A 25045-nucleotide genomic window follows, 5' to 3' on the forward strand; every position below is an offset into this window, starting at 1 on the left:
AAGCGGGACCTCTGGCAGTGATGCACAGAAAGGACTCGGCCGGGGCCACACGGCGGAGGAGCCGCGCCCGAGGACCTCCGCCAAGCTTAGACGGCGCCCCCCTGCCTAAATCCTAGCAAACCTTTAGCCTTCTTTTCTACAGTGAAAGTCTTTATCAATGGCTCAAGGGAAGAAGCAATCGGCTCATACCAGAACAGATCTAACCCTTCCCTAAGGACACACCCCAACACATCTTTGCTATTAAAAAATAAAACAAATTTGCGTTTTTAAACTTTTTTCAAATCCTTGTTTCTATAACCTGGTAAACAAAAACAAAGACATGTGTTTTCTTAATAAAAAATTCACAGCTATCCACTACCTAAAATACATTCATTACATCCTGTCTTATATAAATGTACACATGATGCTGCTGGCCTCAAAACATTTTGAAGGAAATGGATGAGCTCCGATAATTAGGAAATAAGCCTTCTACGGCAGATGTTCTTGATCCGGGTTTGAGTCTACAGAGGTCTCACCAAGCTGTCCTGTGCACAGAGCCGGGCAAGCGGGGTCTTTGTTGGCCTGCTTGGACCTGCAGCTCCCGGCACTGCCCGGCCACCGGTCCTCAGACTTTCTAGGTGGCCCTGGCCACTACACTCCCAAGAAAGTCACAAGGTTCGTTCTTTAAGACTGTAAATTACTATATCATTTGGTTAGCTATGTAGTGTACTCTTTCAGAAACAAGTGCCCATTATTATAGGTTTTGGTTTTTGTTTTTTTTTTTTTTTGTTGTTTTTTTTGTCATCTTTACTGCTATAATTTTCAGAGAGTGGGTTTAGACAAAATCAGCCTCAATCAAAACTGCCCTCCCTCCTTCCCTTCTTGCTCTTTCTTCTCTCCCATCATCCTCTGGTTATATTCTTGGCTCCTTTCCGTTTCCTGCAATACTACTCATTCCCATCTCGCCACAGTTTGGTGGGCTCTCTTCCATTCTCTGCAAGGACTGATTTATCCTCCTTTATGGTTATCCATTACACATTTAAGAGAATTCTTAAGTGAGTTAAAAAGCATTCCAAAGACACCAGGGCAACAGCCATAGATCTGACATTTGTCTGTGAAAACCAATCATCTTTTAGCCAACAGGTCCTAGCGACATTCAGCCATTTCTGTCCCTAGGAGTCATGCCACTGTCTTATGTCAAACTGCCCCGTTTTCCTAGACCACCAGAGCGCACAGTTTCCCTTGGCTCCTTCCAGTTGAGATCGGCACCATCTCTCACGTGTTCCTGGACATCCTCTGTCCTTTTTCTGAGTCTTCACTCCTTGCCAGGAAATAGGAGAATATCTGATTATATTTTTTACATGTTTGTTTGGCGTCCATTTTCCCGCACAGTTTTATTCTGAGGTACTTTAATCCTACTGTGGAAATAAGCAAAGGTCCTCTAACCAGGGCTATGCAAAAAGCATTCCGAATGTAGTTCAAGACCAGCTGCCGGCCTGTCTTTGGTAGTTGTAGGCAGAGAATGATGAAGCTTGTTAGCAGACAAGAAAGAGGCTTCAGGTCTGCCCTAACTAGAGACTATTGACATAGGAGCTAGCTACCAGTACTACACAGATGAGCACACCCTGCATGGTTAAGAATGTCTATCTCCCTTCCCCTGCTTGGACCTCAGTTATAACTGGAGAGGCTGTTGGTCATTAGTCAAATCTCCATCCTCTAGAGCTGATTTTTTTCCTGATCAGGGTTTTCCCAACTCCTGGATTAGGGCTTATTTTTAATGAGTTGTTGTGTGGCTTCTTGACGTAGATGCCAGAGACAGGACTGTGGGTCCGTTTAAGTCTGACTTAGGGATCGTAGGTTGGCTCCCTGGACTGGTCACTGTAGCGAATGGTTTATTTCCTGAAGCCAGTTGTTGTAAAGTCTTGGGTTCCAGAGCAACACCAGGCAGATGGTCCACAAGCACACAAGCTTCATTTGATGCCAGACAGAATGGTGGGCTACAAATGGAAAGGCCTCAGACCACCACCCCCCTAGAGAGCAAAGGTGCCCATTTAGGCCTTTCACCAGGGAGGAGAGATCCAATACTGTGAGGAAGAAGTTTTGTCGCAATGATAACTTAGGTGATATGGGGGGTGGGGTGGGGTAGGGGAAACTAAGGAATTCAGAATGCTTAGCCGACTGTATCACACAGAACGTGCCATCTGTGGCTTTGGCAGCGTAGGGTCTGGTTGCCTCAGGGGCTTGTGTCTTAGGTATGTATGGTCCTTGTAGCCATGACACATGTCTTAGTGTTCAGTTGCTGTGAAGAGACTCCATGATCAAGGCATCCTAAAGGAGGAAGCACTTCATTGGGGGCTGCTTACCATTTCCGAGGGTTGGTCCATGAACATTATGGTGAGGAGTATGGCAGCAGGCAGGGAGGCATGGTGCTGGAGCAGTGAGAGCTCACAGCTGATCTCTCTCCAAGTGACGGGCAGAAAGAGCATGCCATGACACGCAACCTACAGCAAGGCCGCACCTCCTAATCCTTCCTAAGCAGGTCACCAACTGGGGACCAGACCTTCAAACATATGGGCCTACGGGGGCCATTCTCATCCAAAGCAATGCAACAAAACACCATGACCAACAGCAACTTGGGGAGGAACGCGTTTCGTCTTACAGCTTGTAATCCATCATTCGAGAAAAGGACAGGAACTCAGGGTGGGAACCTGAGACTGGAGCTGATGCAGAGGCAGTGGAGGAGTGCTGCTTCCTGGTGTGTTTCCCATGGCTTGCTCAGTCCGCTTTTTTATAACGCCCAGGACCATCTGTGCAGGAGTGGTACTCTAACAGGGCAAGGCAGTGCATCAAGTCCTCCATCTTGTCTTCTTGCAGAGGCCATTTTGGATTTAACTAGAGTTTGATCTCCTTAATGGAGAATCTCATGGAAAATTACCCAGTTCTGGTCTAAGTACAGGAGGGCAAGATGCTTCTGTCAAACAACTTGCTTCTATGAAGCTCCCCACCAGCTGCTAAGCAAGATGCTAGGATTCTGCCTTCAATACCCTGTGCTGGGTACACTCCAGGCTACACTTAAGTCATGAATTCCTATATATAATCCCAGACAGTTGGAATAAAGAATTTCAAATGGCTACAAATGTTGTCTGAGTGCTCACCTCTAGTAGACTCCATGTAACAGGAATACACATAATGAGCTGGGCCTTCCCACATTGGTCATCAAACCAGAAAATGAACCACGGGCTTCTCACAGGCCAATCTGATGAGGTTGTTTTCTCAGTTGAGGTTCCCTCTTCCCAAATGTCTGTAGCTTGTGTCAAGCTGACATAAAACTGTCACAGCTTTGTTAAATTTTTTAAAGGGGGAATCTAGATTTTTCTTATTTCTCCTCTGCCACACAAAACAAACAATTAAAGTTGCCAATGAGAAATATCAAGGGAAAAGGTCAAATACCAGTGTAGCTGGGATTTTCCAGGGGCAAGCCTGAGAGGCTGCGACCTAGGCAGCCTTACCACAAAACAAAAATTCTAAGACAGACTTTAATTTATGTGCTTCTTGGTTGGTTGGTTTTTGAGACAGGGACTGTCTATGTCGCCCTGGCTATCCTGGAACTCACTATGTAGACCAGGCTGCTGGGGCGAACTTTTGAAGGTGCCTTTTGGTCTTCAATTATACTTTCTTTTCCTTTTTGAGACCAGGTCTCATTGTGTAGCGCTAGCTGGCTGGAACTCACCAAGGAGTAGGTATATGCACCACGCCTACTAAATAAACAGCGGAAGACTTCTGTCATCTTAGGCACAGATATGCGTCTTGGCTTACTTTGTAGTTTATGTTGGCTTACTATGTAGTTTATATTCTCCAAAACAACCTTTGGAAGTTTGTAGTTAAAAGCCTTTAAGAATGTACTGACTTGAAATATTGCAAAGAGGGCCTGCCAGACTGCACACGTGGAACCAAAGGGTCGGGGGGTCCTAAAAAATGCTACTGTTGCACATTGAGAAACCTACACATGCAGGTTCTGGAATTCCTTTCAGCCTGTGCCATGGCCACTCTACTCCCACAGACACGAGGCAGAAGAATGATCGTAAGCGGTCTCCTTATCTGGAGTAACTTAGTGACTCTGTTAATGAAGCCATACTGTTTAGTTTTACTTTTCTAATTTTTATTTTATTTTGGGTGTATGGGTGTTTTGGCTATGTGAGTGTGTGTGTGTGTGTGTGTGTGTGTGTGTGTGTGCCACATGCATGCAGTGCTCTTGGGGGACAGGAGAGGATGCTGGAGTACACTGGAGACCCCAGAACTGTCTACGTTTTAGCAAAGTTGTGATCATCGATTTTAGATTCAGTGTTGGGCCGGGCATCTCTATTCCATCTTAATTTATCCAAGCTTGCTACATGGAAGATACTACATAATATTTTTGGAGATCTTATTTTTATTTGTGTGTGTTAAGATTTATTTATTTACTTATTTATTTAATGTGAATGCCTGCTTCTCTATATGTGCACCCTGTTCATGTAGGCACAAGGTCTCTCATTGTGTTGGAAGCTCACCATTTTCACGAGGCTTGCTGGCCAGTGAAGCCTTGGGATCTCCCTCTTTCCCCCAGTGCTGGAGCTGAGGTTCTCACAGGACTGCTGGCCTTTTACATAGGTACCTGGGATTTGAACTCAGATCCTCATGATTGCACCACAAATGCTTTAACCCACTGAATCATCTTCCCTGCCCCTAATATTTTTTACTATTAATTATTATTAAATCATCATTATCATCGTTTATGGGAGCTCATATATCCCAGACTGTAGGTGAAAATAACCCAGAACTTCCGATCCCTTCTAAGTAGCAATACTACAGAAACACATCATCATATCTAGCTTACAAAGTGATAGGGCTCAAACCCATAACTTCATGCATGCTGGGCAAGCACTCTACCAACTGAGCGACACTCCCCAGGCCTCCTTTTGATATTTGTCTAATGTTATTGGTTTGTACAAATAACTGAAAACTTTATTGAAAGTGTAATTGGTTTTTAATCTTTGAATAGAGGTGTACTCAGATATTCCTAAATACTAAATTAGGAATATTTTAACAGATTTTCCCAGATAAATGCACACATGTTCCAACACTTCAGGTATTATGATGGTGGGTGGAAGGTGAAATGATAGATAATTTTGGTCTTACTATGTCAAATAGTATGAGCTGGGCTGCAGAGATGACTCCGCGGTCAGGAGGACTTGCTGATCCTCAGAGAATCCCAAAGACTGACTCCCAGCACCCACGCTGTCCCCTTTGCACACCTTCACTCCGGAGTGTGATACAATCAGGAGGTCTTGATCAGCCTCATAGTCTCAGGAAGCCAAAAACCCAGTCTCTTCTCCAGGGCTAGAGGCTGAAAATCTCTGAAGCGTTTCCCTCCTGTCTTAGGATTTTATTGCTGTGAAGAGACAGCTTGACCAAAGGCAACTCTTATAAAGAAAAACATCTAATTGGAGCGTGCTCACAGTTTCAGAGGTTTAGACCGTTATCATCATGGTGGGAAGCATAGCAGCCTCGATGCAGACAAAGTACATCTTGATCCACAGGCTGCAGAAGGAGACTGTTTCACACTGGAAGTAGCTTAAGCATAGGGAACCTCAAAGCCCGCCCCCTAGTGGCACACTTCCTTCAAGGAGACCTCACCCACTCCAACAAGGCCACACCTCCTAAGAGTGCCACTCCCTATGGACCAAGAATTCATACACTTGAGTCCATGGAAGCACCACGCTCCCCTAATTTAGGGTTGATCAGTTTGAAGAAAGAAAAGTTGGTTGGCCTATAACTGTTGTGTCTATCAGCTGGGGGCCTATTGGCAGGGGGAAAAAAAGCCTTCCAGGCCTTTGTTTTAAGCTGCCAAGTTTTTGTAACAGATCAGGAGGGTAAGAAAAGCCAGCGATGTTGGAAGTTGGTCACCTTTATTACCTAGCTGTGGTCCCTCTCCCTGTCTACCTACCAGAGAATCTCTGTCTGACTCCTCGTCTCACATGGCATACCCCATATTCCCCACATAGGCACATAATAAAATAAGATATTGAAAATAGTATGAGTTGTTATTATGAAGCATAATATAGAGTTAATTCATTTTGCTTGAAAGAGAAATGTAGGCTTGTTCTCCTTGAAGCTCGTCCTGGCTCCTCTCATGATGAAGGAAAAGCTGGCAATGGAGATGTGTGGACCTGAGACTGAGTCCCTTCGCTGTCAACTGGCTGTCTTCTTTCTCAAACTATCCCCAAGTAAAGACTGTTCTAACAGCTTGGTGACTACCTTCCTGAACATCTCTTTCAAAGCTTCCTTGACTTGATCGTTGCGCAAGGCATAGATAAAAGGATTCAGCAGAGGGGTCACAAATGTTGTTATCACGGTTACAGACCAGTTAGTATCCACAGAGCCGCTCTGGGATGGCCTTACGTAGAGGAAAATGGCACTCCCATAGAAGAGGGTTACCACCATCAAGTGGGAGGTACAGGTAGAGAAAGCCTTCTGCCGACCCGAAGCAGAGGGGATGCGCAGGACGGCCAGGACAATGTGGCCATAGGACGCACCAGTAATGGTAAGCGAGGACATGATGACAAGAAAGGCCAGGACAAAGTCAGCCTCCTCCAGTCTTGTGGTGTTGGTACATGCCAGGTGAAGCAAGGGTCCACTGTCACAGAAGAAATGCTGAACCACAGCACCCTGTTTGCAGAAAGGAAGCAAGGCCACCGCCACTGTGGGGCCAAGCACAGGGAGGAGTCCCCCCATCCAGCAGGCCAAGGCCACCCGAAAGCACACGGCTCCATTCATGAGCAAGGGGTAATGCAGAGGACGGCAGATGGCCAGGTAGCGATCCACAGACATGACAGCCAACAGTAGGAACTCAGAGGCCCCCAGAAAGAAGTAAAAGTAAAACTGAGTGATACAGGCAGCAAAGGAAATGGTGTGCCGTCTCGAGAGGAAATTGCTCAGCATCTTTGGAATGATGACAGAAGTGATCAGAATCTCGAGGCAGGACAAGTTAGCCAGGAAGAAATACATGGGTGTCTGCAGGCGGTGATCCGCCCCCACCAAGCCCACAATCAACGTGTTGCCTGTTAGAGTCAACAGGTAAATGAAAAGGAACATGGAGAACACTTCCGCTCCTGTGCTGTTGAGATTCGGGAAGCCCGCCAGGACAAACTCCGTAGTGCCATCACTCTGGTTCGCACGTGGCGCCATTATTATCTTTCCCAGCTGTAATGATGAAACGACGTTCTATCACCCATCCTGAAACTCAGAGAAATTTTCCCTAAAGGGTAGCCACGTCTTAGGAAAGCGTCCGGAGTCTGCATCTTCAACGATCTTGTTCTCAAATTTCGACTGATGGCTCTTCATTATGATGGGGAAAATATTTCTGAACATCAGAGTTGGGTGAAAATACGAGAATGAGATTTTGTGAAGAAACAGAGCTCCGGTTGATTTCCTGCTTTAGAATTCTTGCATGTTTACACACACCCCGGTCTCGACCGCTCTGCTTTTCAATTACAAACGTTGGTAAGGAGCAAGAGAAATAACAGGACAAAGTATTCAAAAGTTTCCTGTGTCAACCTAACGAAGTGGCAGAGAAAATCAGGACGAAAGTCAAAGCCCAGGCTTGGCTTGCCCCCACGTTTGGAAGCGGATCAAGGGATGGGGTCCTTGCTTGCGTTTCAATTACCCAGCTAAACAATTAGCAGCAGAGGCCAGGGTATTTGATACACCAATTCTCCCCTTTTATGGAGAATTTTCACAATGAACCAAGAACCTAACCAAACTCAGATCGACACAAACTGCTTGCATTTCTGAAGTAATTGTAGTACACATAAAGGAGGCTGACTATAGCAAGAAGCCATATTGATCCATTCAGTTACTCGGTTGTATTCAAGCTAAGTGCCCCGGCTAACATTAATATCAGCTCATGAGGCCTTTTTTCAATTTGTGACATTTTCCCTTCTGAGACAGAATCTGAAGCCTTTTCAAAAACAGGCTGTCAGAAACAGAATTGCAAATCCCTGCTATAATTAATTAAACTGGAAATGAAGTAGATTCAAGTCATTCCAGTCCCACAAACTTAAAAAAAGAAAAAAAAAAGGGTTGAATTGATGGTATTCTAATGTGCTGTCTCTAAAAGTCTCCACTAAAAGATAATGGAAAACACAAACTAAAGATAAGAAAAAACTAACTAAAGACTCTCAGTAGCAACACATCAAGATTGATTTTCAGAGCGTTGATTTTTCTCTAGCTAAACTGTTCTGAACACACCCCATTCTTGCAGTGACATTTTAGGACAACGATCCCATTCCCAGCAGATGTTAGACTCCTGACTCTCTACTCTGGTCCCCGTTCTCACCTCTGGATCTCAGATGCGGGAGTGGGAAGCGCGCGCCCCTTTCGTCTAGGATGCAGAAGCTTCGTGGTTATCCACCTTAGGGGCTCATCGCTGGCACTTCTCCCCCCAGCATCTACAGACACCACACTGCGCAGGTCAGGACTACAGTTTTACCTCTGCTCTCACCATGTGCCGCATTCTGTATTCAGTGATTCAAATGTTGCTGGATCACTGCCCAATGCCTCACAACATAACAGAAAAATCAGGGCTTGTGACCAGTAGTGAAGAAATGCTACTGCTATGTATAGAATGCTAGGAAGGACGTGAAACGCGAGCCTTAGAGGGTAAGTAGTGCTCTCAAGAAAGAGATGCCTAAAATATAGGACTGAGCGCTTGAGGGGACAAGAACACTTCCATGAAGCACAGCATTTGACCTAAGAACAGAAGGTAAGGGTGAAGTGTAATGAGAAGGCACTGGGCACCTCAAAGCACATTTTTTGCCCTGGCCCTCTGTCATTCCTTGTGAAACTACCTCATTGGACTGAGCCTATCTATATCTGAAGTAACGGGGGATGACTCTCCTGCTTCATAATGCCCTTGATATTTCATAAGGGTAGGACCCTGAAACGTTTATCTTCCCGGTTTGTAGGTCAGTATCACCTCCACCCTCCCACCCTTCCAGCAGCCTGCAGCACTATGAAACTGAGTGTAGCCTGGTATCCTTGCAGCTCTAGGGATAAATCTGCACTTGGGAAAACAAGAAATCGGGTAAGGCCTCTTCCCTTGGGCTCTTTTCTCCTTGGCATAGCCTCTGGTGCTGATCTCCTGCCTAGTGAGCATAGGGGCTTTTCTGACCCTGAGGAGGGTGTTACATTGTTCCTCACAGATTTGCTCTGTTCTGTTTGTCTGACTGAGTGATTTGAGTCAGGGTCTCACTAAGGAACCTTGGACCTTGCTATATAGACCAGGTTAGCCTTGGATTCACAGAGATGGATATAAACACCGTTCCTGGATATACTGCCCCTTCTTATGCCATGAGCAAGTCAAACTTCAGCGCCCAGTCTCTCTCTGTAGATAGAATGGCTCCTACAAAATGATCAGGGTCCTAGGCTGACCTAGGCACAGTTCATGTGAAAGACAATTGCCTCAGCACTAAATTGTCACTGCAAGAACAGATGCTAGAAGGCAGGGGATGGACATGGACTGTTACTTCTACCTTAAGAGTACAACACTGCCGGGCGTGGTGGCGCACGCCTTTATTCCCAGCACTCAGGAGGCAGAGGCAGGAGGATTTCTGAGTTTGAGGCCAGCCTGGTCTACAAAGTGAGTTCCAGGATAGCCAGGGCTATACAGAGAAACCCTGTCTAAAAGAAAAAAAAAAAAGAGTACAACACACTTACCAACAGATGTTCTCTCTAGTGGTTGAAAAACATATTTTTTTGACTTGACGGGCTTTAGGAATGGAATGTCCATTGTTTTCCTTTTAGACCACATTCTTCCTGGCTCCTGGCTTTAGATCAAGTGCAGGGAAAAATCACTTAAAGTCATTGGTCTCTAATAAATCGCTGTATTACAAGGTAGAATCTTCCATGTGCCACTTTGGTTTCCAGCGGAGAAATAAGACTTGATCCAGACATGAAGTGCTTAAGGAGCAGCAGGGCTGGGGAGAGAGAAATTACCCAGACAGCAAGACAATAAAAGAGAGTTGGGGTGCAAACATGACCCAGTGGTCCCCCAAATTTGTGATTCTATAACTTCCTAGATCCTGTGAGCTGGTAAATCTGAAAAGGAGACAAAGAATGTTTTCTTCACTTGACATCAACCATCCTAAGTCAGGCAACTGCAAAAGAAGCATGAACCACGGAAATGAGAGAACTCATGGCACCTGACCAGCATCAACCGCCTTGCTCCTCATGACACTCAGGGGGAAACGTCTGTAACTCAAGCAACAGAGACTTCACCTCTTCACCCTGAGGACTTAAAATGATAATGTGACTCTTCCCCTTGGGTTCTATGGTAGAAAATAATGGGAGACCCAAGGGTGTGATGAGATAGTAAGAGGCTGTCCATACCGTCTCTTTGCTGCTGGGTCTCCCTGCCATATACTTTATATCCTGCCAATCAAGTGGAATTCCATGTACCCAAAGCAATGTCAAGGATGCTGGGCAGCTGCTCGCATGTGTTCATCTTCATAGGCTCTTTCCTAAAGACCTGATGGCTTCCTGTTCAGGTCCAAGCTCGCATGTGTTCATCTCCATGTACCACAGGCTCCTTCTTAAAGACCTGATGACTTTCTGTTCAGGTCCAAGCCTCAGTTTACTCAATTCTCCTATGCATTCCTCTCTCTCCCACCTTTCTGGCCACTTTCCAACCAGAACTATGACCAGTTCTACTGACTTCTTTCCAACCTAATGGGTAACCTGCTTCGTTATGTTACAACCTTTCTTTCTTGCCTGTCTTCTACTCTCTTCATTTTTAGGGCACCAAGTTTCCACCTTTGCATTTCTGGGACGAGTCACAAGACTTGGAACATACTAGATGTGTAAAAATGGCGCCCACGCTCACCTACTCTGAACCCCCAGCCTGTAAGAGCAGCTTCTCCTCTGAAAGAAACATGAGCTGGGTTCTGAGACAAGTGGAAGAACACCCAGGGCCTTCCAGGGTCAGTTTGGATTCTGTCCTTGCTGGACATAATCCTCCTGAGAGCATTGAAGACAACCCTGGACAAAGTGAGACAAGCCATCACTAAACTGTAAAGGAAGGAGCAAGAGTGGACTGGAACACTGGAAGAACTGTTGCACCAAACCAGACTCTAAGCAGGAGCTCTCACTAGCTAAACTAAGGGACGGATGCATCTAAAGAGAAGACCCAAGGAGTGTGAGAATGTCTAGAGAACTCTATATACAAATGTGGGACCTAGTGGCTCATGCCTGTAAGCCCGGTACCCGGATTATCATGAATTTGAGGTCAGCTTAGGATACATAATAAGATTCTGTCTCAAAATAAAACTTTCTGATTGAATTATAATACTTAAAGTGACTGAAAAATAAGGCGAGATAATTTTTTTTTAAATTACAGAAACAGTTTTTCAAAATTTAAAAATTTGGCTGGTATACAAAGAAATTGGTTTCCTTGAGACATTTTCACAATGTTAATTATTATGATTTATTATTTATTTTTATTTGCCCTCCTACACTTCTCCATATCCTTCCTCAGCATCTTGTGAATCCCCTTCCACCTTCCCATTTAATGACACATATATCCTATTACCAGCTCTGTTTTCCCTCCCTTAGTCTCTCTTTCATAGTCACCTTCTACTTCCATATCCTACATATATACATACATGTGGGGTTCATGTATGTATACATATATACATTTACAAATATGTATGTGTACAATGTATGTATAATTTTAAATATAGACTCCATATATTGGAAAAACAATAATTGTCTTTTGTGTTTGGCTTACTTCTGTCCATTTTCCTATGAATGTCATAATTTCATTCTGTGTGACAGCTGAAGATAATTCCATTGTGTATACGTATCCATATTTTCCTTTCCTGTTCATCTGTTGGTTGTTCATTGGCTTCATTTCTTAGCTCCTATGATTAAGCGGCCCTGAACGCAGGTAGACGGGGAACTCTGTGGTACACTGACTTAGGTACTCGAGGTAAGGCTGAATTGAGTATATGGTAGGTTTTGGTATTTGAAGAGTCTCCACATTGGCTGTACCCGTTTCTATTCTGACTAGGAGTAAATAATTTCTCTGTCCCTTCATCCTGGTCAACATTTGCTGTCACTTTTTGCTTGGTCATTTCAACTGGGGTAACATGCAGTCTCAAAGTAATTTTATTTTTTTTCCTGATGGCTAAGGATATTAGACACATTTTCAAATTCTTATTGGCCATTATGTTTCATTTCTTTGGAGAGCTATCTACTCAGTTCATTAGGTTATTTATTAGTCATATAATTTTTGGTATTTAACTTTGGGGTTCTGTATTTTTTTTAACATTTATCTCCTTTAAAACATAGCAAAGTTTTCCCCCCATTCATCGGGCTGTTTCTTCACTACAAAGATTGCTTCCTTTGTGGCACTGAAGAGGTTTAACATTGTGCAATCTTGTCTGTCAACTATTAAGATTATTTCCTGTCAGTTAGATTTTTTTCCAAGAAACCCTTAACTATTCTTGAAGCACTTTCCCTGTTTCTTCTGTCAATCTCAAAGTTTCAGGTCTTACATTAAGGTATTTATTCCATTTTGAGTGAATTTCTCTACAACGTAAGACATGTGTACTTTCATTTTTCTACATGCATGCAAAGACATGGAGTTTTTCCAGAGCTATTTGTTGGGGAGACTCTTTACACCAGAATATGTTTGCCACACTTTTGCCAAAAATTAAGTGTTAAAATGAAGTGTTAAACTGGTATGAAAATGGCTCTGGCCCTCAGCTAATAATACAGTCAAACCTAGTTGATTGTGTAACAGTAGAGCATAGTAAGAAAAATGTGTTTATGTCTGTTTTAGATTTTATCTTTAAGGTATAAACACATGGTTCAAAGTAAAGCTATAACAGTATGTAGGTTAACAGCATTGGGTATAGCTCAATGGTAGTGCATTGCGCGCTTGCACATAGCCACTTGTATCTCCAGCAACACAAGGGAAACTAAGTTCCTTCCTTGTCCATACTCACTCACATCCCATCATCCAATTAACCATTTTCATTAGTTTAGTGTTGATTCTTCCAATGTTTCTTGTTGTTGTTCTATGACAGCAAAAGGCAACTGCATAAAGCAACTAATAGGTTTTTTTCCGCATTAATAACCATAGTGCAAACGTTTTCTAACTGTTTTCGGTAATAAGAGAGAGGGCATTTTACAGGATATAAAGAAAGAGTTTGTCTTGTCTCACAGCCCCAGAGGATAGGAGTCTGTTGTGGTGAGGAGGCTTGATAGCGAGTGGCAAGCATAGTTGCAGCAGGCAGAGAATTCAAATGGTTACAAGGAAACAGAGAAAGGGAACTAAAAGTGGCATTAGGCTTTTAATCTCAAAGTCTGTCCCCTAGTGACATTCTTCCTTCAGCAAGGCTGCACCAACTAACCCTTCCCAAACAGCGTCACCAACTGGAGACCAAGTGTTCAAACACCCAAGCCCATGAGGGAAAGTTCTCACTGAGGCTATCTCATGCTCTAAATGCAGAGAGGAAAGCAGGGTAAATATATAATAGTGGCAATCGAGTCTCTGTGAGATGACTTAAGTTTTTAGAAATACAGTATTTCCTTAGTTAAACATTAATATCAGGAGATAGGGAGATGGCTCAGGGGTTAAGAGCAATGGCTGCTCTTCCAGAGGTCTTGAGTTTAATTCCCAGCAACCACATGGTGGCTCACAAACATCTATAATGGGATCTGATGCCCTCTTCTGGGGTGTCTAAAGACAGTGACAGTGTATTCAAATATATGAAAATAAATAGATTTTAAAAAATTAACATGAGAAACACCTCCCTAAAGATAGAAGCTAATTCTGCAGAATTAGCCAACCAGTCTCTGGGGAATGTCAAATACCATGTGGGTTATACAGATCCCAGGACATGCAAACTGATAATGAACTCCAAAAGGAATTCAAGTTTATCTGAAGCAACCTGCGTCTAATCCAGACACTGTGGAGGCAAGGTAGAAATCCAAGAACACAGAGAACCACAGTTTGGAGTACAGAGATTGCAATGGATGACTGGGATACAGAAGTCCCATTTTTATTCTGACAGATTCCTTAAAATTAATTTCTTCTTTTGTCCCACTTAAGTTTTTAACAGCTTAGGAAAGCATGACAAAGTGCTGTCACAAAATGAGATAACAGAAGTCTAGCTCAATCCAGGCTGCAATAACAAGTTGCCATGAACCAGGTGGGCTGAAGAGACAGGTTGGTGACAGAGCACTTGCCTATCTAGCATGGACAAAGCTCCAGTCCTGGCCCACCGCACTACAAAGCAAACATTTATTTTCTCATTTGTTTTGAGGATTTTAAAAAAATAAATCATACATTTCTTTTCTCATTACTGAAGAACAAAGCTGCCATGAGCCAGGGTCATCCCAGCCAGGCCCTCAGCAAGGGCCTTTTGCTCTACTCCTGGAGTCATTGCACTTAGATGAAAAGAGGATGTTAGGCCTCTGGCCTCATCTTGTAAGAGCACTAGTTGTTTTATTGATGAGTGTTCTGCCCTACATCAACCAGCCTCCTGCACTATAATGAAATCCTAAGATAATCAATCAACTTTAGAAGAAAAAAGCTGTAGCTCATAGGTTGTTGTTTGGTTGTTTGGTAATTTTTTGAAAGAGGGTCTCACTACGTAGATCAGTCTGGCTTTAATTTCCCTGCCTGGCTTGGCTCACAGCTTTTGAGGTCGAGTCTTATATCTGGAGGCCTCCATGGTGATGAGGATCAGACCTAGGCCCTTGCACAGGCTGGGGAAGCTCAGTACGATGACTATTCTGACCATATTCTCACACTGTGATGTGTGATCTCACAGCAAGTGCCACAGCAGCAGGCCAGCTGACACCAGACTAGAACCTGCTATTATAATCCCAAACAAACCTTTCTAACTTTAAGCTGAATATTGTGCTAATAGGTTTTCAGTTCCTGTAGCAAAATAACAGAAATAATCAACTTTTTACAAAGACAAATTTATTTCAGTTCACAGTTTTAGAGATTTCCAGCCTATAACACTGATGAATACTTCATGGTTTACAGTTTTTAAATTTAATTAAAATATAATTATATCACTTCCCCTCCCTCTCTTTCCTCCTACCCCTAACATCTTTGCTTCTACCATTGCTCCCTTCCAACCTCTTCATTTACCATTGCTGTTACACACACACACACACACACACACACACACACACACACACACACACCTGCTGAGTAGCATACACTGTTGTCTGCTTGAATATCTTTCTAGGGTGGATAACACTGCATTAGATAACCAAGCAGGGAGCTTACCACACCCATAAACTCCTAGTGGCCACACCAGGCTGGGACTCAAGTAACTGATTTTCACTTTACCTCATGCCGTTTGAAGATGCTCCTCCTCTCATGTCAACTCCTCTCACTGGAGATTCCAATTCTTGGAACAGATCCAGAGTCCCCAAAGATCTTTCACCCTGTCTCTCCAGATTATTCTTTATTTTACTACAGCCTATCTGAGGAAGCCTCTCCTCCCACAAAATCTCCAACTACCCAGGGATCCTGCCTCTTGGTGTAGACAGGGTTTCCTTAGCTCCTTCCCACAGACTCTCTCAGCTTCTTTTCTGTGCTAAGCTCTATTCCTCTCTGCTACCCACCAGGAGACTCACAGGCTTTCCTAAGATCCAGAAAGATGAAAAGAAAACAAGGACCATGGCACCCACCCAATAGAGACAAGACCAGATGTCAGCACTCCAATCATCTCTACCCCAGATGTCTAGAAATCATCCTACAACAGACACTAAGAAATATAATTATGTAATATAACTGAAGCACAAGACTTCTAAATTCCAATTATGAGTATGTTCAATGACCTTAAAGAGAATATAATTAAATCCATTAATCAAGTCTGTTAAAACAAACAGTGGAATAAAATATAAAAACAGTTCATTAAGATATGAAAGAAGAAATAGGATCACTAAAGAAAATACAAACTGAAAAAGCTGAAAATGAAAATTTTAAGAAGCCAACAAAAACCTCACAGTAACCCTCACCACCAGCATACTAGTGATAGAAGGAAAAATCACAAATGTTGATGACAAGGTAGAAGAAATGGATACCTCAGTCAAAGAAGATGTTAAAAATAAAATAAAAATGCAGGCACAAACCATCCAGAAAACCTGGGACACAATGAAAAGATCAAATATACAAATAATAGGACTAGACAAAGAAGAAGAAACATAGGTTTAAGGCATAGAAAATATTTTCAACATTATAAAAGAAAATTGCAGGAGATGCCTATCAAGGTAAGGTACAAGAAACATACAGAAGACAAGTAGACAAGACCAGAAAAGAAATTTCCCACCATACACAATAATCAAAACACTAAACATACAGAACAACAACAGAGTATCATAAGCTGCAGAGGAAAGCACCAAGTAACATATAAAGGCAGACCCATTAGAATCATTCAATCCTTTACAATAGAGACTCTAAAAGGTCAGAAAGGCCAAGGCAACCATCATACAAACGCTAAGAGACCACAGACACCAGCCCAGACTACTATACCCAGCAAAACTATCAATGACAATAGACAGAGGGGGGAAATTCTATGATAAAACCAAAACTAGGCAGTATCTATCTACCAATTCAGCTCTACAGAAAGCACTAAAAAGAAAACCTCAATCTGGAGTGCTAACTTCACCCAAGAAAAGAGAAGGAATATAAAATCCCAGACCAGAAAGTCAAAAGAAAGGGGGAAACCCCACATCTTAACAACAAAATTACAGAAATCAATAAACACTGCTTATTTATAATTCTTAATATTAATAGCCCCCATTCCCCTCATTAAAAAAAAAAAGAACACAGAGTTAAAAAAATAGATTAGAAAACAGGTTCCATCTTTCTGCTGCATCCAAGAAACACACCTTACCAGCAATGCAGGGGAGAAACAAATGAACCAAAGAAGCAAGCCAGTGTAACCTGTTTAATATCTGACAAAACAGATTTCAAACAAAACTAATCAGAAGATACAGGGAAGAACACTACATACTCATCAAAGGAAAAATCCACCAAGAGGATATCATAATTCTGAACATTTATGTATCAAATGCAAGGACACCCAAGTTCATAAAAGAAACCACTGCTACAACTATAACAATATTGGATGACTTTAATACCCCACTCTCTCTAATAGACAAGTCATCCAGAGAAAAACCAAACAGAGAAATACTGGAGTTAATGTCATAAATCAAATGGTCCTAGGATATCTTTACAGAACATTTTAACCAAACAAAAAAGAATATAACTTCTTCCCAGAAGTTCATGGAGCTTTCTCCAAAATTGACCACATTCTTAAACACAAAGCAAGTCTCAATAGATATAAGAAAATTATAATAACACCCTGCATCTTGGATTAAAGCTAGATATCAACAACAATAGAAACAACAGGAACTTTACAAGCTCATGGAAACTGAACAACTCACTAATGGATAAAAACTGGGTTAAGATAGAAATTAAGAAGTAAATTTAAAAACTTTTTAGAATTTAGTGAAAATTAAATTACAAAATACCCAAACCTATGGGGCACAATGAAGGTGATTCTAAGTGACAACTTCATAGCGCTAAGCACCTATGTAAAAGAAAACTGGAGAGACTGGGCAATGGTTTCACACGCCTTTAATCCCAGTACTTGGAGGGCAGAGACAGGTAAATATCTAAATTTGAGGACAGCCTGGTCTACAGAGAGAGAGTTCAATACAGTCAGAGCTACACAGAAAAGCCCTGTCACAAAAAGAAAAGAGAAGAGAGGGGAGGAGAGGAGGGGAGGGGAAGGAAAGTGGGAGAGGAGGGGGAAAAGGGGAAAGGGAGGGGGCCCTTAATGGGGGCCATTAATATTAAGAATTATAAATAAGCAGTGTTTATTGATTTCTGTAATTTTGTTGTTAGGATGTGGGGTTTCCCTCTTTCTTTTGACTTTCTGGGAAGGGGGGGGAGGGGAGAAGAGAGGAGAAGAGAGGAGAAGAGAGAGAGAGAGAGAGAGAGAGATCTCATAGAACTAACACCAAATGGAGTAGATGGGTAGGAATCAATCTCAGAACTTAAATCAATAAATATGAGTTCTCTGAAAGAATTCTAAGACTGATAAACACTTAGGCAAATTAACAAAATGATGGAGAGAAGATTCAAACTAATGATATTAGAGAGGAAAAGACAGTATCACCACAGATACCAAGGAAATCCAGAGAGTCATAGGACATAGTTTAATAATCTGTATCCCATGGAAATGGAAAACTTAAAAGAAATGTATACATTTCTTGATATATACAACCTTCCAAAGTTAAGTCAAGACCAGACAAGCAACTAAAGCAAACTCACAAGCCATAGTGAAATATAAGCAGTATTTAAAAATCTCCCAACCAAAAACAGCTCAGGGTCAGAAGGATTAAATGCTGAAGGAAGAAATTCAAGGAAGAATTAATGCCAACATTCTTCAAATAATTCTGCAAAATCGAAACAGAAGAAACTATCTAATTTGTTTGATGAGGCCACAATTATCATGGTACCTGAACCATGAAAAGATCCAACAAAGAAAGAGAATGACAGACCAGTTGTCCTGATGAAAACAGATGCAAAAATCCTCAACGAAATACTTGCAAACCAAATATAAGAACACATTAAAAAGACTATTCACATGATAAAGCAAACTTCACCCCCAATGTGCAAGGATGGTTCAACATTTGTGATGTAAGACAAATGTAATCCATTCCATAACCAGACTGAAAGACAAAAATCGTACGATCAACTCATTCGATGCAGAAAAGATCTTTAACAAAATCTATCATCCCTTCCTGAAAAATTCCCAGGAGACTAGGAATACAAGAGACATACCTTGGCTAATTAAGGCAATTTACAAACTAATAAAGACAATTCAAAGCCCATAGCGAACATCAATCTAAACAGAGAAAACTCAAAGCAATTCAACCAAAATCAGGAACAACACAAAGTTGCCCACTCTCTCCACATCTATTCAATACAGTACTTTAATTCTTAGCTAGAGCAATAGACAACTAAGGGACCTGAGAGATGGCTCAGATATTAAGAACACTGGCTGTTCTTTCAGAGGACTGGGCTTCAATTTCCAAAACCCACATGGCAGCTCATGACCACCTGTAGCTCTAGTTCCAGGGGATCTACAGATACCTTCATCAGGCCTCTGATGTTGTTAGGTACACATGTGGTGCACAGCCATACATGCAGGCAAAATACCTGCACACATAAAAGGAAACATAAAAATATTAAAAATCAGACAACTGGAAGATATCAAGGGGATAAAAAGAGGAAAGGAAGAAGTCAAAGTATGTTTATTTGCAGATTATGTAATTTTATTTATAAAAGACCCTAAAATCTCTACAAGGAAATGTCTACATCTGATAACCACTTTCAATAAAGCAGCAGGGTAAAAACTTAACACACAGAAATCAATAGCCTTTGTATATACAAATGACAAGCATTATGAGAAAAAAAAAGTCATGGAAACCACAATAGCCTCAAAAATAATAAAATGCCCTGAAAAAAACTCTAACCAAGCAAGTGAAAGACTTACATAATAAAAACTTTAAGACATCAAAGAAAGAAATAGAACATATCAGAAGATGAAACAATCTGCTATGCTCATAGATTGGTAGAATTAATATAGTAAAAATGGCCATCCTAGCAAATCAATCCACAGATTCAACACATTCACATTAAAATTTCTACCCAGTTCTTCACAGACATTGAAAGGACAATGTTCAGTTTCATATGGAAATATAAAAAAAAAGTCCAGCATATCTAAAACAATCCCGAATAATAAAAAGAACTTCTAGTGGTTTCAATATTCCCAAATTTAAACTATACTACAGAGCTATAATGATGATGACGATGACAATGGTCATCAAAAGGTGATGGTGATGGTAATGGTGATGGTGATGGTGATGATGATGAAGATGATGATGAAGATGAAGCATGGTATTGACATAAAATCAGACACACTGATCAGTGGAATCAAATTGAAGATTTAGACATAAGTCCATACACTTATGGACATCTGAGTTTTGAGAAAGCAAAAACGTACATCTGGAAAAAAGACAGTGTCCTCTACAAATGGAGCTGGTCAACAGCAGTTGTAAGAGCAACAGTTAATAAATGGAACCTCATGAAACTGGGAGCTTCTGTGAAGTGAAAAACACCATTAATCAGATAAAGCAGCAGGCTACAGAGGGGAAAACCTCTACCAACTACACATCCAACGGAATGTTAGTGTCTAAATATATAAAGAACCAAACAAAGAAAACCCCACACTGAGCACCAAGGAAACAAATGCCCCAATTTAAAAATGGGGGGCAGAACTACAGATTCCCAAAGGTGAAATGCAAATGGCAGAGAAACACTTAAAGAAATGTTTAACATCTTTACTCAAAGATGCAAATCAAAACTACTTTGAGATCTAATCTTATGCCAGTCAGAATGGCCAAGATCAAATAAAACAAAGGACAGCTCATGCTGCTGAGGTGTGGAGTAAGGAGAACACTTGCTGGAGGGAGAACAAACTTGTACAGCCACTATGCAAAGTGTGGCAGTTCCTTAGGAATCTGGGAATAGATCTGTGTTAAGACTGAGCTAGACTTCTCTCCAGCAATGTACAAAGGCTGCCTCATCCTCCCACAGAGACACATGTCCAGCCCTGCTCATTGCTGCTCTGTTCATAATAACCAGAAATTGGAAGCAGCCTAGATATCCCTCAACAGACAAATAGATAATGAAAATGTGGTACATTTACATAAAAAAAATCATGAATCTGCAGGTAAGTGGATGGAGGAAAAAAAAAACATTTCAAGTGGGAAAGTGGGATAACTCATGTCCAAAATAGATAAATATGGTGTATATATACTCTTCTATATGCGGATGTAGCATTTGATAGGAATGCTAGAGTCCACATAACTACAGAGATTAAGAATAGAGTGAAGGGGATGGAGAATCTCCCAAAGGAGGAGAAACATAATAGATAGTTATGGAGAGACATGGAGGAGACTAACAGAGGATTTAATGGGGAGGGAAAGGAAAGAGGCAGGTAAGGAGGCAATATGGGGAGGGATTACCAACACTAAGGGCCAATTCATGGGTCAGATGAAAACTTACTACTATAGAAGCTTTTTTTCTCCTCTCCTCCCTCTCTCTCTCTCTCTCTCTCTNTGTGTGTGTGTGTGTGTGTGTGTGTGTGAAGGAAATCTAAATGGAGTCACCAAATCACAGAGAGACAATGCCCTGGCTGAACATCTTTCCTCACCGAGTAAAATTTCCAGTGCCAGGAACTGTTCACATCTAGCTGGATTGTTGAACAAATGGGACCTGTGGAGATCTTCAAACGTAATCAGGCAATTGCCAAGGCTATCAGTTGCTTTTACACCAATGGTAGTAGGCCCTATTGCTGAAGTCACCTCTATATCTCATTGAACACAGAGAAGCTGAGCTGGTCCCTAACTAGCATCTTCACCCCTACAGACTAGTCATGGTATTAGATCATACTCTGCAAGCTACCAGAGGAGAAAGGTAAACACGCACCAGCTATAAACCTCTCTCTGACCTACAACAGAGACCTGCCTACTTGCTTACTGGTGCAACAGTGGCTCAAACGTTGGGAAGTAACCAACCACTATCTGATTGGATTTAAGGACCAGGCCATGAAATGGAGCCCACGTCTGACATTAATCCAATGGTCAAGAACCTGAAACCAGAGCCTGAGCAGAGGGGAGAACCAAATACTACAACTGTTCTACTACTAAAGAAATGTTGTAATAAAATGTCTCCTAATAGACATTCTGCTATACCAATAGATCAATGTCGGACTCAGCGATCATCAGAGAAGTTCCCCCCTGTGGTAGACCGGAGCTCATACAGAGACCCACACTGGACAGTGTGTAGGGAGTGTGATACTTTGAAACGCTCAGTTGTAAATGTGCTGTCTTCATCAAGCCCCTCCTCTTAAGGCTTAGGCAACTGTCTTATTCAGGGTTTCTATTCCTGCACAAACATCGTGACCAAGAAGCAAGTTGGGGAGGAAAGGGTTTATTCAGCTTACACTTCCATACTGCTGTTCATCACCAAGGAAGTCAGGACTGGAACTCAAGAAGGTCAGGAAGCAGGAGCTGATGCAGAGGCCATGGAGGAATGTTCTTTACTGGCTTGCTTCCCCTGGCTTGCTCAGTCTGCTCTCATATAGAACCCAAGACTACCAGCCCAGAGATTGTCCCACCCACAAGGGGCCTTTCCCTCTTGATCACTAATTGAGGAAATGCCTTACAGTTGGATCTCATGGAGGCATTTCCTCAATTGAAGCTCCTTTCTCTGTGATAACCCCAGCTGTGTCAAGTTGACACAAAACTAGCCAGTACAGGAACTATGAGGAAGAGGCAGAAAGACTGTAGTTGCCAGTAGAGAAGGAATACTCCAAGGAAGTAGTGCCTTTCAGACACACAGTACTGATGCACATATGAACTTACACAGAGGAAGCATGCACAGAACACACAAGGGTTCAAACCATGTGGGATACCAGACTGAGACAGGGAAAGGGACATAAGCTTCCATCCCTAACCAAGAAGCTATCTCCAGTGGGTGGGCAACCAGTTTCAAAGGAAAAATTGACTTTCTCCATTGGAGTCTCACTGGGTATATTAATCATACTTTAGGGAGGCCCCCTGCTCAGTAGTCGATGGCCAACACAAAATGATGTTGTTAATGGTGTTTGTGTAGGTTTTGTTTTTCTTTTCTTTTTTTTTTTTGGCACATATTGCTTCGCTGGGGCATTATTTTTTCACTTTACTGGTCTTTTGTTTGTATATTATGGTTTCTAGCTATGTGTTTTTATGGCTGTGTGTGTGTGTATACGTACGTACGTACATACATGTACATGCCACAGTACATACATGGAGCCCATAGGACAACCTTAGTGTTGGTCCTAGCCTTCCATCTTGTTGGAGCCAGGATTTCTCTTTTGTTCTTCAAGCTCTTTTCTGTTTCTGCCTCCCATCTTATTCCAGAGCTGCTGGAACTGCATAGAGGTGATGTCATTTCACAGACAGGTGATGGCATTTCCAGCTTTACTCAGTCCTAGAGATCCAAATACAAGTCTCATATTTGCATGACAGTGCTTTGCTACTGAATACTTCCCCAGTTCTGACACAGACTTTAAACACACCACTAGCTTGCTTCCTCCAACCCAAAAGCTAAGACTGTTCAGATAGCCACTGAGGCTATAACGGAGATTTCCCTGTTTGACACAACTTACCTTCCCGGTGTTTCCACCAGTGAACTTAATAATTATCTTGAAATCAACTTTCTTTGTTCTGTTGCTATAAAAACTTCACTCAACCCTTTTGTTTGGTTGTTTGTTCGGAGTTTTGTTTGTTTGTTTTTGAAGTAGGGTCTCTCTATGCAGCCCTAAACATCAATGGGTAGAACAGACAGGCTGAAAACTTACAGACATCCACCTGCCTCTCCCTCCCAAGTGCTGGGATTAATGATGGGTACCAACACACCTGACCTGGAGGCTTGTAGCCTTTTGAAGGCTACAGAATACCAGGACGATGCTGAGGCAGGGGGATTTACTTAGCCTGACAGTGACACAGCTTTCCTTCAACAGTGGGATTCTTGGCTTGATGTAGGTGCCACATATTAGCATTGAGAGGAGCAGTTTGGGAAGAAAGGAAGGCTCACGTGGCATCCTGCTCCAAAGGGAAATGGCCCCTCCCATTTCACAAATATCCAAAAGCTGTGCTCCTGAAGAGTAAAAAATAAAATAATGACTGCCCTGAGAACATGGGCCCCGGCCCCCGGCCAGATGGCCTAATTCCCCGGAACTTTTGGGAAAAACAACCACAAAATGTTTCAATGTCCCAGGTGCCTTGAAGTAAATATCGTCCCTAGACTTCCCCTATTTCCTCTCCGATCCTCCCCCTAGGTTGTGTTTTTTGCCTTTATAAGCCTGCTGGAAAATAGGGTCATGGTCAGACTCCTCTACCCCTGCGTGGTGTATGGGTCTCGACCTCAGCATGCTGGTTTGTGTGCCATTAAAACCTCGTGTGTTTGCAGCAAGCTTGACTGTTGTGGCTTTCTGGGCTCGTGATCCCTGAGACTTGAGTGAGGGTCTCCCTTCAGGGGTCCTACACACTCACACCTTTGCATGTTTTCCTACACTTGATGGGAGAGTGTGGGTCACTCGCTCTCTGTCCGCTCTCAGTCAGCTGCTCTTGTTGCTTTGCAGAGATGAAACGGGAACTTCGAACAAGCTCAAGCGGCCTGGGAGGATGGAGACTATCGAGCGAGTAAGCCAAGCTAGATTGAACAGTAACTGCATTCCTGGAGAGCCATCTAAACCCTCATCCTTCTCACAAGCCCCTGTAGGTGGGAGCTCTTGCTGGCTTTTGCTCCCAGGTAGTAGTGGACCCCAGCTGGAAGATGAAGAGGCCTCCTTCTTGCAGGAGGAGAAGAGCAGTGCCAAGATCAGGAGAGGGGTGGCCTCTGAGAAGATGGAGTGCTATATGGTGTCCAGATGGAACTGGCCATGAAAAAGGACTCAGAAGGGAACCTCTTTCATAGGAGTGTAGGACCCCTGAAGGGAGACCCTCACTCAAGTCTCAGGGTTCTGGTTCCCAGAAGTCATCTTGATAAAAGGACAGTGGGAGAGCGAGGGGAGAGGAAAAGGGAATCTAAACCTCACCACGGGGGGTGGGAGGAGGATACAGGGGCCGTACAACCCCCACCGGGACTCAGAGACTATTTAGTGGATTCCCAGCTTAGAGCACCGCCCACCCCAGGTTGGGTTGTTTGCCAAAAAGTTGTTAGTTTTGCTTTCTTTCTGTTTTCTCTAGACATTCCATGTTGTTGTTCATTCCCCAGGATACCAGAGAAACCTTTGACAACCACTTGCAAGCCCTTCCCAAGACTGAAAGGGAAACAACGTGGAGAAGTGGGGGAAGGGAAGGAAAAGTGAAGGAATCA

At 42.6% G+C, this 25045-nt stretch overlaps 1 protein-coding gene across 1 annotated transcript; it reads right to left on the reverse strand.

The window, feature by feature from the left end:
- Positions 1 to 6128: 6128 nt before the first annotated feature.
- On the reverse strand, positions 6129 to 7248 carry LOC110309938 (olfactory receptor 6S1). Its single transcript, XM_021182688.1, has one exon. The coding sequence runs from the start codon at positions 7201 to 7203 to the stop codon at positions 6208 to 6210; it is 996 nt and encodes a 331-aa protein (XP_021038347.1). The 5' UTR covers positions 7204 to 7248; the 3' UTR covers positions 6129 to 6207.
- Positions 7249 to 25045: the final 17797 nt, after the last annotated feature.

Source organism: Mus caroli, chromosome 14, assembly GCF_900094665.2.
Source record: "Mus caroli chromosome 14, CAROLI_EIJ_v1.1, whole genome shotgun sequence".
NCBI classification, from domain to species: domain Eukaryota; kingdom Metazoa; phylum Chordata; class Mammalia; order Rodentia; family Muridae; genus Mus; species Mus caroli.

Coding starts and splice junctions, on each gene's coding strand:
- LOC110309938 (XM_021182688.1), bottom strand. CDS start 7,203: ATGGCGCCACGTGCGAACCAGAGTGATGGCACTACGGAGTTTGTCCTG.